Source organism: Schistocerca nitens, chromosome 1 (assembly GCF_023898315.1).
Source record: "Schistocerca nitens isolate TAMUIC-IGC-003100 chromosome 1, iqSchNite1.1, whole genome shotgun sequence".
NCBI lineage: Eukaryota > Metazoa > Arthropoda > Insecta > Orthoptera > Acrididae > Schistocerca > Schistocerca nitens.
The window spans coordinates 1,141,575,279-1,141,591,850 of record NC_064614.1 but is presented as its reverse complement, the minus strand read 5'-3'; the positions used below and the strand labels follow the sequence as shown (position 1 = coordinate 1,141,591,850).

General features: G+C 42.8%; 1 protein-coding gene across 1 annotated transcript in view; it reads right to left on the bottom strand.

Moving 5' to 3' along the window:
• The window catches only part of LOC126232622 (coagulation factor IX-like), a 79,442-nt gene that overhangs the window by 38,995 nt on the left and 23,875 nt on the right, over window positions 1–16,572 (bottom strand). Inside the window, exons 4-6 of the mRNA XM_049942809.1 lie at window positions 5,922–6,019; window positions 4,578–4,675; window positions 4,321–4,502 (exon numbers count right to left, since the gene is read on the bottom strand). Of these exons, the coding sequence (XP_049798766.1) occupies window positions 4,321–4,502; window positions 4,578–4,675; window positions 5,922–6,019 (378 nt within the window). The remainder of the gene's footprint in view (window positions 1–4,320; window positions 4,503–4,577; window positions 4,676–5,921; window positions 6,020–16,572) is intronic.

Below are 16,572 nucleotides of genomic sequence, written 5' to 3'. Positions count from 1 at the left end.
AGTCGAGAACTGTTAGTGAAATGCCAACAAGGGCTGAAGTGTCAAGAGAGGCCACAGGATTAATACAGTCTAATTAACGTTTCTGTTTGTTGCCAGATGGTTGGGGAGCGATGAATAAATTTATTTAGTGTGAAATTACAGAGAGCAGTAGAGTTCTAGAGCACCTGACAGCGATGAGCTGCAAGTGAATAGTTTTCCTTGTTTGTTGTACTGTAAGAATTTGTTGACATGCCTTTGCACTTAGACGATGTTGATTCAAATTGGAGAAAGCTCAGGTAAAATGTTCATGAGTTTCACAGTGAGTTTCAGGGCATGAGTGTTTGGCACCACTAGAATTTTGAGACTATTGTATTGTGTGGAATATCAAGTTCTCCATTTTTCGTTTAATTAATATCAGTATGCGCATAATCAGGCAGCCCATAAGTTCCTTATTGTAAATTTTTTCATGTGTTGTATATGAGACTTTCCTGTGTAATGGAGACATATTAAAGAAAGGTGCCTACTGATCTTCAGTAAAATCTAGGTTCTATAACTTGTTACAGATATGCTTTCTATAGATTTTTGTGTATTTCTTTGTTATTAACAGTTCTTTCCTTTATGTGATAATTGCAGTTTGGTACAATTTCTATGAGTTCTCTCTCTCTCTGTCTCTCTCTCTCTCTCTCTCTCTCTCTCTCTCTCTCTCTGTGTGTGTGTGTGTGTGTGTGTGTCAGTGTGTTGTGTGCGGAATGGTGGAATGTTGCTTTATGAGATTATTTGTATGTTTGATACATTTTTCACGAGTTTTCTCTCTCTCTCTCTCTCTCTCTCTCTGTGTGTGTGTGTGTGTGTGTGTGTGTGTGTGTGTGTGTGTGTGTTGTGCGACATCTGGTGTGATTGTGTACAGCTGTTCATGTGGTGGACTTAACATGGTTGATTTGATACAAATGTTCTTCTTCATCTTATTAATATCTTTGATTACAAGATTGTATCAATATGCAGGAACTGCAGTGAAATGACACAAAAGAACTTTGATTAGTGATCAGGTGAAAGGGTATATCTGTATAGTCAGGCTTAGTTTGAGATGGCATTGAATGAAGAGTCGGAGATGCTCATACCAGTGTACATAGTGGCTTTGTGTATCTGAATGTTAAGCTTCGTCTGAGAGTGCAGTCAATGATCAGTATGCATTTTCCAGGTTAACTGCTCTGGGTGATACTGTTGTTCTATTTTTGCACCTGGTAAATCTAGTTTTTAGTTTCCCACTGTCTCCTGATCTGTAAACCCATGTGGGTATGGTAAAGAAACACATTTATTGTTCTACTATTGAGGCAAGATTATTCAAACATGAGGATGATTATTTCATCTTTTATTTTCTGTGCGGCTTGCTTGCTCTTGTTCTGTCATATATCTATATGAGTGTGTATGTGTTACTATGAGCTTACTTGATGTTGAAATAGTGTGAGAAGGTTAGTCATCTATGGATAACTATGTGTCCAAGTTGGTGTTCAGAAAGTTTGAAAGTTTGATTTTCTGATGAATGTCATCAGTAATTAGAAAATCTGATATGATGATTTGGTTTGAAAGCTAATGTTTTACCTTTTGTAACGAGATGTCAGGGAAGGGATGGTTAATGAGATCTTAAAATGTACTTTCCTTTTTAGTGAGAGTTTTCTTATGTGACAGAAATAATTGGTGCGACCGGCAGTGATACTGAATATTTATTTACAACAACACCCATTTGGATCTCTGGGTGGGCACTACTCGGGAGGAAGTCGTTATCAGGAGAGAAAAAAACTAGCGTTCTATGGATCGGAGTGTGTGGTCTCAGGTCCCTTAATCAGATATGAAGGTTAGAAAATTTTAAAAATGAAACAGATAGGATGAAATTAGAGCGTAAATTAGTGAGGTTCGGCGCCAGAAGAAGTAGGACTTCTGGTCAGATGAATACAGGGATATAAATACAAAATAAAATAAGGGTAATGCAGGAGTAGGTATGATATTGAGTAAAGAAACAGGAACACAGATATGCTACTATGAACTGCATAGTGAACAGAATATTGTAGCCAAGATAGACGTGAAGCGCACAACCACCAGAGCAGTGCAAGTTTTTATGCCAATTAGCACCGCATATGATGAAGAGACTGAAGTAATTTATGATAAAAAAAACATTCAGATAGTTAAGGGAGACGAAAATTTAATGGTCATGGAGGTTGGAATTCGTTACTAGGAAAAGAAAGGCAAGAAAAAATGGTAGGTGATTATTGACTGCGGGAAAGTAATGTAAAAGGAAGCTGCCTTGTAGAATTTTGCACAGAGAATTATGTAATCATGGCTTAAACTTGGTTTAAGAATCATGAAAGAAGGTTGTATACGTGGGGAGGTCTGGAGACACCAGAAGGTTACAGATTGTTATATAACGGTAAAATAGAGATTTGGAGCCAAATTTAAATTGTAAAACATTTGCACAGGCAGACGTAGACTCTGACCACAATGTATTGGTTATGAGCTTAAAACTGAAGACACTGCAAAAAGCTAGGAATTTAAGGAGATGGAACTGGTTAAACTGAAAGAACCAGAGGTTCTAGAGAGTTGCAGAGGGAGCATTAGGGAACGACTGAAAAGGACTGTAGAAAGGAGTATGGTGGAAGAAGAATGGGTAACTATGAGAGATGAAATGGTGACGGCAGCAGAGGATCAAGTAGGTAAAAAGACGAGGACTAGTTGAAATCTCTGGGTACCACAAGAGATGTTGAATTTAATTGATGGAAGGAGAAAATATAGCAAGCCATAAATGAAGTAGGAGAAAGCGAATACAGAGACCTAAAAACTGAGATCGACAGGAAGTGCAAAATGGCTAAGAAGGAATCACTGGAGGAGAAATTTAACGATTTAGATGAATATTTTACTAGGGGAAAGTTAATTGCTCCCTACAGGAAAATTAAAGAGACATTAGAAGAAGATAGAACCATATGAATGAATATCAAGAACTGAGATGGAAAAACCATCGTAAGCAAAAAAGGTAAGGCGGAAAAACACTATGCCTGAACAGGTTATGAAGGCCCATCGGAACTGATCGGCCGCCGTGTCATCCTCCGCCCACAAGCATCACTGGATGTGGACATGGAGGGGCATGTGGTCAGCACACCAATGTCCTTGTCATATGTTAGTTTATGAGACTGGGGAAAGCAGAAAGATGGAAGAAATATATAGAGGGTCTAGACAAGACAGATGTGGAATACATAGTGATTGTACAAGAGTGTGCAATATTATGGAAATGGACGTAGTTGTAGATGAGATGGGAGATATGATACTGGGTGAAGAATTTGACAGAGCACGTAAAAACCGAAGTCGAAACGAGGCTGCAGAAGTAGACAACTTTCTTTTTGATCTAGTGATAGCCTTGGGAGAGTCAGCCATCACAGAACTTTTCCATCTGCTGAGGAAGATGCTTGAGACAGGCGAAACACCATCAGACATGAAGAAGAATATAATAATTCCAATTTCAAAGAAAGCAGGTGCTGACAGATGTGAAAATTAGCGAACAAACAGTTTAATAAGTCATGGTTGCAGAACACTAACACGAATTCCTTACAGAAGAATGGAAAAACTGGCAGATGGCGACCTTGGGGACTATTAGTTAGGATATTGGAGAGTTGTAGGAACATGCGAGGCAATACTGACACTAAGGTTTTTCATAGCAGATAGGTTAAGGAAAGGCAAACCGTGATTTATATCATTTGTACACTTAGACAAAGTTTTTAACAATGGTGGCTGGTATACTCTCTTCCAAATTTTAGAGGTGGCAGGGGTAAAATACAGGGAGTGAAAGACTATCTACAATTTGTACAGAAACCAGATGGCAATATATGGTGATCCTTCCTTGCCGTGTCCAGACTTGGCAGACTGGAAACTTGGTGACGAGTACGGCTGCCCTCAAGACCACGTGCACTGGGTAACTAGCATATCCGAATGGCCCAAAAATCTGAGTACTGAACAATCTGAGAGTTGGTCAAATGTAAACCTACAATGGGACACCTCTCAAACTCATTCCGGTGCTCGTAACTCCGCGTAACTCGAATACATAGCATCTCTCTCACCTTCACAGCTATCACTTAACTTTTGAAACTGTTTTTTTAGGGTAGTGTACAAAGATATCTTCTGTTCAGCTTTTATGGTCAGTCAGATAGATTATCCAACTCAGAATGGGCTGTACACTAATTGAACCTCAACCACCGTTTCTGCCCAGCTGTGTATATCCCTTTTGAAAACAGTTTTAAGCCACAGTGACATGACAGACCTTTCATCCTTCGAATATGGAAGTTATATAACAGTACTTACCAAACAGCCATGACTTTCTGCATGTGTTGGAGTGGCACACATAGAGCGGTCGTGGAGTTCGGGTATATGTTTCAGACATTCATCACGAGGCATGATTTTTGACGTTGCATAACGCAAAACATCTCCAGGTGGAGTATGTTCTTTAAGTGTCCCCCAACCAGTGACGAAGACAAAGAGGTTACCTACGGAAAACAAGTGTTTCATGAAATATATTTCACTTGCCTATTATTACTTCATAGTACAGTGATTATATTTACCTGTAGGCGCGATCTCCATGTTTATTGGTTGAATGTAGTCATTCATAATAAAAGGAGAGTAGACAATGAAGACTGCCACGTCGTTGCGAGGGATATTGCTGTAAAAATGTGAAAAGACAAAAATTGCTAACACCTTTATGTTTGTATCAAGAAGGCTATCTCTACGCTGCACTGACGAAGGACTGCCCCTTTATACTCTTTGTACTGTCTTACTTCCGTTGCTTGTGTTTTAAAGACAAAATAAACTGTCGCTTAGAGAAAGTAGATAAACCGGCATAGCCTTTCAAACTCAAAACATTAGAGGATTGCTAAAGTAAAAATATTTTAATTGATGAATGAGTGTCATTGCTTTGTTTTCTGAGAATGTGTTCGAAATTTCCATGTGATGTATTCCGGTTTTTCCCTTTGTAAGAACGCTCCAGTTAAGGAACTCCAGTTTTCCGTTATTGGTGTCTACGATTATTACAACATTTTTTATGCTTGTAGTTAGCGATGTCTAAAGGTTTTCTTAAGGATCATCCATCCTGTAATCGAGTAAGTACCTGAATGAAATTTAATAAAATTCATTTACGACGTTGTTTGCCTGTTAATGAAGGTCACTATGACCACATAAAACAACCTTCCTGTGTAGGAATTGTAACAGTATGTCATTTTGTTCCATTAATGTAGACTATCAAAGAGACTTACATTTCTCTAGACGCCTCTGTATTAAGGGGTTTTTATGAGAAGAAATTTCAGACTGAATTTTCGCACGAATACTTGAACTGACGGAAGATGAAAGGCAAAGGAAGAAAGGAAGATAGAATAATATCTTTCGGTGACGGTGGAAATAGTGGCGAATCATTGGCTCGAATTCGACAAGGATGGCAAAGCTAATCGGCCGTTCCCTTTTTACAAGAACTATGCTGGGCTACAGTGAGTTAGGTTAATCACATGGCTGGATAGAAGTCTGTACCTTATTCAGTGCGAAAGTGATCTACAGCCTTAAGCGTACCGCCACGTCTACATTTGGAACGGCAAACCTATTGAATGGAAAACACTGCATTCGTAATTCATTTTTCGTTGTTTAAATTTCTCCACGCAATAGGATTTTCTGTTTGATTTGGCACAACATTGTTGTATGTACTACAGTCTCACTCTTTTTTCTTAATTTTTTGCACATAACGGACATCACAGTACTCCCAGATGAGTTTATATGGACTATATGTTCATCCTAGTATTGTATATTCTCTATCTCCATCCACTTCCCCAATCCCTGCTCACCACCCCCCTATCTGTTGGTGTCTTTCAATCATCTAGCATTTCGTCAGTGCCATACTACGTAGCAGGCATAGTGAAACTCACTTTCTTACAAAATAATTTTTATGTGGAATTTGCTCGACCACTCGTCGTTTCTGCTGCGTTGGTTCATTGATGGTTCGGTTCAGGACACCGGCGATTGCCTGAAAAACACAAGCAAGTTACTAAGTGAAAATATTCAAAGAAATATCGACATCGTTTAGTACATACAATCCTTAAATTATCTTTCTTCTCGTTAAAGGAATATAGACCTTCAGATGAACATACGAAAAATCTAGTTTTATTCAAAACAATACAGAATGAGTATCTTTGTTACCAGTTTTTGTGTAGATGCATTGTAAATAATGACTGACAAAGATAATCAGGCTTGATCGGGGATACAAGATAAATACTGGCAAAAAGAGAGACCAAAACGAAGTGATAGACAGTGAAATACTTAAAAGTCTGTTACATGACGAATGGTAGCTCTCAAAGAGCAATAAAGTTACGCTGAGATATCGATAAAGACGCTCACACATTGGTCAAAAACAGATGTAATCCGATTGATTGGTGAGAAACTACATTACCCTGCAGTTGGTAACTGGACTCCTCACCGTTTGGTCTATAGCAAACGGCACATAAGCATGTACGAATAGCGAGCAAAAACGGCACATAAGCATGCACGAACAGCGAGCCGTATTAAACTGTGCATGTTATTAATATCTCTAACAACAACCTTCAGTCGATATGCACATAAAACCACAACAACGTTGTGCATATGTAAGGCACGTTAACCTGTCTGCCTTTTAAGTCACACCATAGAAGCATGGCGTTAGGGTTGTGTGAGGTATCATTGATACACGAGGATAACAGAGAACCTAGTGTTAATTCCTGTGGCAGTCTTCAGAGAATTTGTTTCAAAGGTAACATTTAGTTTCCCATTGTTCCCTGTTTCTTACAACTATCGCAGCACTCACATACACCACATGGAAAAAAATGTCAAAGCTGACAATACGAAACGCTTCACTAAGGGAAAACAAGTCTCTCTTAGTGATGCGATTGCTCATAGCGTGCTTCCGATAGCCTGTGAGAGTAATTATATTAATTCTCTTACTATAAGCCAGCGAAAGCCCAGATGACAATTGTTTTAATGTTTCAGTTATTTAAGCAATCAGTCAACTAATCACAAGCAACACACACTTTCAAGCTGCGTAACAGTAGAGACTGACTATCAAGTAATTCTGCCTGTTCCTTAAAAGTACTCATCTTTAACACATGTTCCGTTCTTTGTGCAACAAGGGGGCATTATTTTGTTCCTGTCGTTATTCGCTCATCCTTGCAAGCGTCGTGCCTCTGCCTGGGCTGCTATGTACGGAGTCGGTCACAATGACTTCACAGCTCTCGCTGTACTGACATCATCATTCATGTACCAGGCACGACAGTCTTCTGTAGAGTTTCACACGCAGGACGTCTCACAACTTCGCTTTCTATTTAAAGACCACTAAAACTGCGCGATTTGTTGCCCTGCTTACACAGACACATTGGGCCTCTCTGTAGGAGAGCTGCACGCATTCTTACACGAAGATGGCAAGTGGCTGGTTGAAATCAATCACAGCATTGTGAAGTGCTGTCATAAAGAGAATGCATTAGGCTGATGTAGAAGTAGTTCCTAGAGTTTATCCATAACTTTAATAAATGCAACAAACATATAGACCAGAGACTTTAGTCATCAATAATACACTACTGGCCATTAAAATTGCTACACCAAGAAGAAATGCAGATAATAAACGGGTATTCATTGGACAAATATATTATACTAGACCTGATATGTGATTACATTTTCACGCAATTTGGGTGCATAGATCCTTAGAAATCAGTACCCAGAACACCCACCTCTGGCCGTAATAACGGCCTTCATACGCCTGGGCATTGAGTCAAACAGAGCTTGGATGGCGTGTACAGGTATAGCTGCCCATGCAGCTTCAACACGATACCACAGTTCATCAAGAGTAGTGACTGGCGTATTGTGACGAGCCAGTTTCTCGGCCACCATTGACCAGACGTTCTCAATTGGTGAGAGATGTGGAGAATGTGCTGGCCAGGGCAGCAGTGGAACATTTTCTGTATCCAGAAAGGCCCGTACAGGACCTGCAACATGCGGTCGTGCGTTATCCTGCTGAAATGTAAGGTTTCGCAGGGACTGAATGAAGGGTAGAGCCACGGGTCGTAACACATCTGAAATGCAACGTCCACTGTTCAAAGTGCCGTCAATGGGAACAAGAGTTGACCAAGACGTGTAACCAATGGCACCCCATACCATCACGCCGGGTGATATGATACGCCACTATGGCGATGACGAATACACGCTTGTAATGTGCGTTCACCGGGATGTCGCCAAACACGGATGCGACCATCATTATGCTGTAAATAGAACCTGGATTCATCCGAAAAAATGACGTTTTGCCATTCGCGCACCCAGGTTCGTCGTTGAGCACACCATCGCAGCCGGCCGGAGTGGCCGAGCGGCTCTAGGCGCCACAGTCCGGAGCCGCGCGACCGCTACGGTCGCAGATACGAATCCTGCCCCGGGCATGGACGTGTGTGATGCCCTTAGGTTAGTTCGGTTTAAGTAGTTCTAAGTTCTAGGGGACTGATGACCATAGCAGTTAAGTCCCGTAGTGCTCAGAGCCATTTGAACCAACACCATCGCAGGCGCTCCTGTCTGTGATGCAGCGTCAAGGGTAACCGCAGCCATGGTCTCCGAGCTGATAGTCCATGCTGCTGCAAACGTCGTCGAAATGTTCGTGCAGATGGTTGTTGTCTTGCAAACGTCCCCATCTGTTAACTCAGGTCGAGAGTGGCTGCATGATCCGTTACAGCCATGCGGATAAGATGCCTGTCATCTAGACTGCTAGTGATGCGACGCCGTTGGGATCCAGCACGGCGTTCCGTATTACCCTCCTGAACCCACCGATTCCATATTCTGCTAACAGTCATTGGATCTCGACCAACGCGAGCAGCAATGTCACTATACGATAAACCGCAATCGCGATAGGCTACAATCTGACCTTTATCAAAGTCGGAAACGTGATGGTACGTGTTTCTCCTCCTTACACGAGGCAACGCCGGTCAACTGCTGTTTGTGTATGAGCAATCGGTTGGAAAATTCCGTCATGTCAGCACGTTGTAGGTGTCGCCACCGGCGCCAACCTTGTGTGAATGCTCTGAAAAGCTAATTATTTGCATATAACAGCATCTTCTCCCTGTCGGTCAAATTTGGCATGTGTAGCACGTTATCTTCGTGGTGTAGCAATTTTAATGGCCAGTAGTGTATATTCACCATCACTATGTACAACACTCTGCCAACCCTGGAATGACTTGCGATCTTCACGACTGTAGAAATTCCTTGGGTTTCATTTGCAGTACTCGATGAACCATGTCCGGAGATCATTTTCATCCGGAAAGGAAGTTCCTTGAAGGTTGTGCAATAGAGAACGGAAAAGGTGAGAAACTGAGGGCGCAAGATCAGGTGAATAAGATGGGTTCGGAATCAATTCGCAACTCAACTCTGAGTCATGGCGGCATTAAGTTAGTAGACTGTTTTGCTTAGCGTCACTAGCTCAAGGGTAGTATCAAATATCCCTCTTGCCAATATCTATGAGGAAGCATTAGTATCTGTGGGTTGTGTCTTCACAAGCTCTTTGCTTGCCGATATATATATATATATATATATATATATATATATATATATATATATATATATATATATATATATACGATTTCGCTGACCTGAGAGAGGAGGCACCAAGTTTGGGGATTGGCGGTAGCGTCACGATAACAGGCGGTCACGAGGTCCGAGCGTTCGAAGCCACGAGCTGCGCAAGGAGGGCCTGCGCAGAGCGAAGATACCGGAGTACTTAACCGGAGTCAGTGTCGACTACAAGCAGCAGGCCGACATCCCGTCGGTTGGTTGGCAACATTCATGTCGGACGACCGCTCGTGGCCTGGCTGCCCTCTTCTACCTGGCTGTCATCGGCACCACTCACAAGGGAACCTCCCCATCGCACCCCCCTCAGATCTAGTTATAAGTTGGCACAGGGATAGGCCATGAAAAACTGAACACAGATCAATTGAGAAAACAGGAAGAAATTGTATGGAACTATGAAAAAAATAAGCAAAATATACAAACTGAGTAGTCCGTGTGCAACATAAGCCACATCAAGATACGCGTGCACTGAGGAGCACTGTGGTCCCGTGGTTACCGTGAGCAGCTACGGAACGGAAGTTCTCTGGTTCAATCCTCCCTCGACTGAAAATTTTAATTTTTTATTTTCAGACAATTATGAAAGTTCATGCACTCAGACATGATCAACTTTGCTCTCCAAAATTCCAGGACATGTTCAGATTTGCTTGGACACATGCAGGATTTGACGGTCTACACACGGAAAAACTTGAAAACGTTAAAAACGTTTGTTTTGACAGGGCACAGGGAAAACTGTGCGACTGTGAAACTGTTGCATTCATTTGTTGCCGTTTATGTGACAAACTCAACGTTTTCATCACTTTTTTGGGAGTGATTATCACATCCACAAGAAAACCTAAATCGGGCAAGGTAGAAGAAACTTTTTACCCATTCGCCAAGTGTGCAAGTTAGGTGGGTCGACAACATATTCCTGTAATGTGACGCACATGCCGTCACCAGTGACGTATAGAATATTTCAGACGTGTTTTCCTGTGGAGGAATCGGTTGACCTATGAATTTGCGATCAAATGTTTTCGGTTCCTATTGGAGAGGCACGTCCTTTCGTCTACTAATCGCACGGCGCTCTTCAGCTTACATAGTCCTTGATGTTGTATATCTTACACTTGGACTACTCAGTTTGTGTATTTTGCTTATTTTTTCATAGTTCCACACAACTTCTTCCTGTTTTCTCGATTGATCTGTGTTCAGTTTTTCAAGGCCTATCCATTGTGTCAATTTATAACTAAATCTTGAGGGGGGTGCGATGGGGAGGTTCCCTTGTCAGTAAACGACGCGACGCACTGTGGATTCATGCAGCTGCGTGTTGATAAAGGGGGAGTAACATTCTGTAATCCTCGAAGAGATTGCTGTCATTGTCTACCCGATCTCCCTCAGAGTTTTACTCGGTCGGCTCTTTGGTCGCAAATATAGACCGAAGTATTGTACTAGAAACTAGTTGTTAAAAATTAGCACTGATATTATATTGCCCTTCCTTTCTAGTTTATACCCGATCATTAATGTTTTAATGAATCAGCTCCTGGTCGGAAATACAGTCGGAACAACTGTACCAAGGCGCAGGTTGCCACTAGACAAATAGGGGTCGTGTTAGATTTAAATGTTAACTGGTTCAATTCCTTGATTGTAATTGTATTTGAGATAATCTGAACTATCTGTTGTTCTAAGCTGTGCGTTCCTGTCTTTGAATCACCGGGTCATTATTGGTGTATTTGCAATCGGATCTGGTTCCGCCCAGTGAGTTCTCTTGTAATAAGCACGCATACGTAATGTTTTAAAACGTTCCTTCTGAGCGGCCTTCATAACGAAGAAGCTATTTAACTTTTAAGATATTACCAGCCCACTGTCACCAGAGCTTTAGTCAGAATAAGAATGTCAAAAGAGACGGGTAGGGATCCAGTCGCACCTTGACTGCTGATTGAAATGAAAAGGTTACTCGCTTTGAAGCAAGCCTTATCATTGTCACAGGTGTTCCCTAATTTGTTTAACCTTTAAGCATAGGTGCGTATCTTAACCTTGAACTTTTAGACATACAGTTTCCTAATTACACTACAGGCCATTAAAATTGCTACACCACGCAGATGTCCTTAGGTTAGTTAGGTTTAAGTAGTTCTAAGTTCTAGGGGACTGATGACCATAGATGTTAAGTCACATAGTGCTCAGAGCCATTTGAACCAATTTGAACCTCCCAGATGACGTGCTTCAGATGCGAAGTTTAACTGACAGGAAGAAGATGCTGTAATATGCAAATGATTAGCTTTTAAGAGCATTCACACAAGGTTGGCGCCGGTGGCGACACCTACAACGTGCTAACATGAGGAAAGCTTCCAACCGATTTCTCATACACGAACAGCAGTTGACAGGCGTTGCCCGGTGAAACGTTAATGTGATACCTCGTGTAGGGAGGTGAAATGCGTACCATCACGTTTCCGACTTTGATAAAGGTCGGATTGTAGCCTATCGCGACACTGCTGCTCGCGGCGGTAGAGATCCAATGACTGTTAGCAGAATATGGAATCGGTGGGTTCAGCAGGGTAATACGAAACGCCGTGCTGGATCCCAACGGCCTCGTATCACTATCAGATGACAGGCATCGTATCCGCATGGCTGTAACTGATCGTACAACCACGTCTCGATCCCTGAGTCAACAGATGGGGACGTTTTGCAAGATAGCAACCATCTGCACGAACAGTTCGACGACGTTTGCAGCAGCATGGACTATCAGCTCGGAGACCATGGCTGCGGTTACCCCTGACGCTGCATCACAGACAGGAGCGCCTGCGATGGTGTACTCAACGACGAACCTGGCTGCACGAATGGCAAAACGTCATTTTTTCGGCTGAATCCAGGTTCTGTTTACAGCATCATGATTGTTGCATCTGTGTTTGGCGACATCGCGGTGAACGCACATTGGAAGCGTGTATTCGTCATGGCCATACTGGCGTATCACCCGGCGTGATGGTATGGGGTGCCGTTGGTTACACGTCTCGGCCACCTCTTGTTCACATCGACGATACTTTTAACAGTGGACGCTACATTTCAGATGTGTTACGACCTGTGGCTCTTCCCTTCATTCGATCCCTGCGAAACCCTACATTTCAGCAGGATAATGCACGACCGCATGTTGCAGATACTGTACGGGCCTTTCTGGATACAGAAAAAGTTCGACTGCTGCCCTGGCCAGCACATTCTCCACACCTCTCACCAATTGAAAACGCTGGTCATTGGTGGCCGAGCAACTGTCTCGTCACAATACGCCAGTCACTACTCTTGATGAACTATGGTATCGTGTTGAAGCTGCATGGGCAGCTGTACCTGTACACGCCATCCAAGCTCTGTTTGACTCAATGCCCAGGCGTATGAAGGCCGTTATTACGGCCAGAGGTGGTTGTTCTGGGTACTGATTTCTCAGAATCTATGCACCAAAATTGCATGAAAATGTAATCTCATGTCAGTTGTAGTATAATATATTTGTCTAATGAATACCCGTTTATCATCTGCATTTCTTCTTGGTGTAGCAATTTTAATGGCCAGTAGTGTAGAAAACAAAATGCTTACGTCATTTGAATAATTTTAACACTCTTGTCATCAATATTACTTATGTTTCCATGTGTTGCAGGAGGGTATTCAGTGTCCAGCGCGGTAGTGAACACCGATGTTTCATCCGATAACGGTCGTGCTTCAGGTCCGGGCCCTTGTAGTTATTGTATGTTGCTCTTGTTTTGATTGCTCTTGCAAAAGCTTATTCATTTCACAACTTTGTTAATTTGTAAAGAAAATAAAATGTATGATTACATATTGTTAAATAAACAGCTTTTGTGAAAAGAAAGTAACATTGGTGGGTCCTCCCTTCCTCGTCGTCCTTAATAAGAGTAAATACCAAATCTCAAACTCTTCCGTAGTATTGTTTGTGAGTCTAGCAGAATGCGGATGGGCTTTATCTTGGAGTGGCATGAATTCACGTAGTATTCTCGGTAATTGTTCTCGGATTGTGTCTGGAAGACGTCTCAGTTGTTGACAACATACGTTAGCAGTAATGGTTATACCTCGAAGAAGCAATTAGCAGAACACCCTACCGTCGCAGTTCCACCAAATGCATAACATCATCTTTGTTCGAGCGCGCAGTTCTTGTATGTATTGTTTGGCCTCAACCACTCATATTTTTTCTTAAGCATAAAGAGACCATTTCTCGTCATTCGTACCGATACAGGATAGGAATAGCCAGTGTTGTTCATGAGCCAGTTCATATCCAGAAGGCACAGATGCACATATGGCCACCCACTGATTTCTGTAATTTTGCCTTAGAGCATGCGGTACCCTTGCACCCGATTTCTGAACCTTTTCCACTGTATGCAAATGTCGCACGATGGTGGAATGCTCACATTTTATAAGTAAACCTCTAGCAATCGGAATACCAAAATTCAAAACGGAAACGCTACGAACTTATGAACCAGCCTCATATAGTAAATAAAAGATCAAATTAAACCAGAGAGAGCCTATGTGGTATGAAAATAATTTTGTTTCCGCAATTCATGCGGAGTATAGACGAATAACAGCAGCGGCCATTCTAATAAAACCAGGCATAGTCCCCATTCAGGTATACGTACGTAAGGAAAGAGCAGCATTCTGGCTGGGGAGAGGGAACCGGCGGATAATCTGAAGGTCTGCATCATGTAAGGCGGAAGTTCAGAACCACTTGGCACAGGAATAATAGCAAAATATAAGGCAATATCAACAGGGAAAGAATGTTCTTCGTAAATATAAACCGTTGTTGAACTGAACCCATAAAGTACACTACTGGCCATTAAAATTGCTACACCAAGAAGAAATGCAGATGATAAACGGGTATTCATTGGACAAATATATTATACTACAACTGACATGTGATTACATTTTCACACAATTTGGGTGCATAGATCCAGAAAAATCATTACCCAGAGCAACCACTTCTGGCCGTAATAACGGCCTTGATACGCCTGGGCATTGAGTCAAACAGAGCTTGGATGGCGTGTACAAGTACAGCTGTCCATGCAGCTTCAACACGATACCACAGTTCATCAAGAGTAGTGGCTGGCGTATTGTGACGAGCCAGTTGCTCGGCCACCGTTGACCAGACGTTTTCAGTTGGTAAGAGATCTGGAGAATGTGCTGGCCAGGGCAGCAGTCGAACATTTTCTGCATCCAGAAAGGCCCGTACAGGACCCGCAACGTGCGGTCGTGCATTATCCTGCTGAAATGTAGGATTTCGCAGGGATCGAATGAAGGGTAGAGCCACGGATCGTAACACATCTGAAATGTAACGTTCACTGTTCAAAGTGCCGTCAATGCGAACAAGAGGTGACCGAGACGTGTAACCGATGGCACCCCATACCATCACGCCGGGTGATACGCCAGTATGGCGATGACGAATACACGCTTCCAATGTGCGTTCACCGCGATGCCGCCAAACACGGATGCGACCATCATGATGCGATAAACAGAACCTGGATTCAGCCGAAAAAATGAGGTTTTGCCATTCGCGCACCCAGGTTCGTCGTTAAGTACACCATCGCAGGCGCTCCTGTCTGTGATGCAGCATCAAGGGTAACCGCAGCCACGGTCTCCGAGCTGATAGTCCATGCTGCTGCAAACGTTGTCGAACTGTTCGAGCATATGATTGTTGTCTTGCAAGCGTCCTCATCTGTTGACTCAGGGATCGAGACGTGGCTGCACGATCCGTTACAGCCATGCGGATAAGATGCCTGTCATCTCGACTGCTAGTGAAACGAGGCTCTTGGGATCCAGCGCGGCGTTCCGTATTACCCTCCTGAACCCACCGATTCCATATTCTGCTAACAGTCATTGGATCTCGACCAACGCGAGCAGCAATGTCGCGATACGATAAAGCGCAATCGCGATAGGCTACAATCCGACCTTTATCAAAGTCAGAAACGTAATGGCACGCATTTCTCCTCCTTACACGAGGCATGACAAGAACGTTTCACCTGGAAACGCCGGTCAGCTGCTGTTTATGTATCATAATTCGGTTGGAAACTTTCTTAATGTCAGCACGTTGGAGGTGTGTGAATGCTCTAAAAAGCTAATCAATTGCATATGACAGCATCTTCTTCCTGTCGCTTAAATTTCGCATCTGTAGCACGACGTCTTCGTGGTGTTGCAATTTTAATGGCCAGTATTGTAGTAAGCCCATTTTAACTAGACATTTCCAGTAACAACATAGCATTCTGTCACAATAAAGAAGGTTGAGTACCGGATGCAACAGAATAGTCACAACCTAATGACAGGCTGAGTGATGTGTGCTTTCGATGTGCGCTACGTAGCCCCTTTGCCTGTAGCGAAGTTACGAGTTGCTTAGCGTCCCGCTTCGAGCAAGAGCGCGCTGTGCCACGTCGATTTAACGCCGTCCCGGACCGGCGGCCTCCAAATTTGCTGCCGACCTTCTGCAGGAGGACGGCCACCCAACAACGACTGTCGGTTGTGTGGGAAATTTGCACGAAAAGCAACTGCCTGAGCCGAATAGCACTTCGAGCGAAAGTCCTTGCCAAGTTGTTAATTTATGTGGGAGATACGGCGCTCGAACTTGGTGGAAGATGGCCTCGGTACTATGTCTGCCGTTTGCTATCAACGGAAGTTGCAGGCAGAATAGAATGAGCTACCGCGGTGAGAATCTTAATGTGTGACTGTACGAGACGGTAGTTGGACTTTTCCACACTGTCGTGGTGTTCTTATGCTGCCTGTTTTATGCTTTAGTTAACCGCGAACTTGCTAAGAGGCATATACTGGTATACATTCGTAAATTTGTTTTGCTTCTCAATTATGATTGTCTGTTGCCTTTGTGTTCTGTAGATACTTCATGAATATCATGAGTTGCGCCTGCACTGTGTACTTAGCATGCAGGCAAGTTCAGTTATCTTAATTGAAGCTGTGTCGGCGATCTGGCTCACTTGTCAGTCATATTCA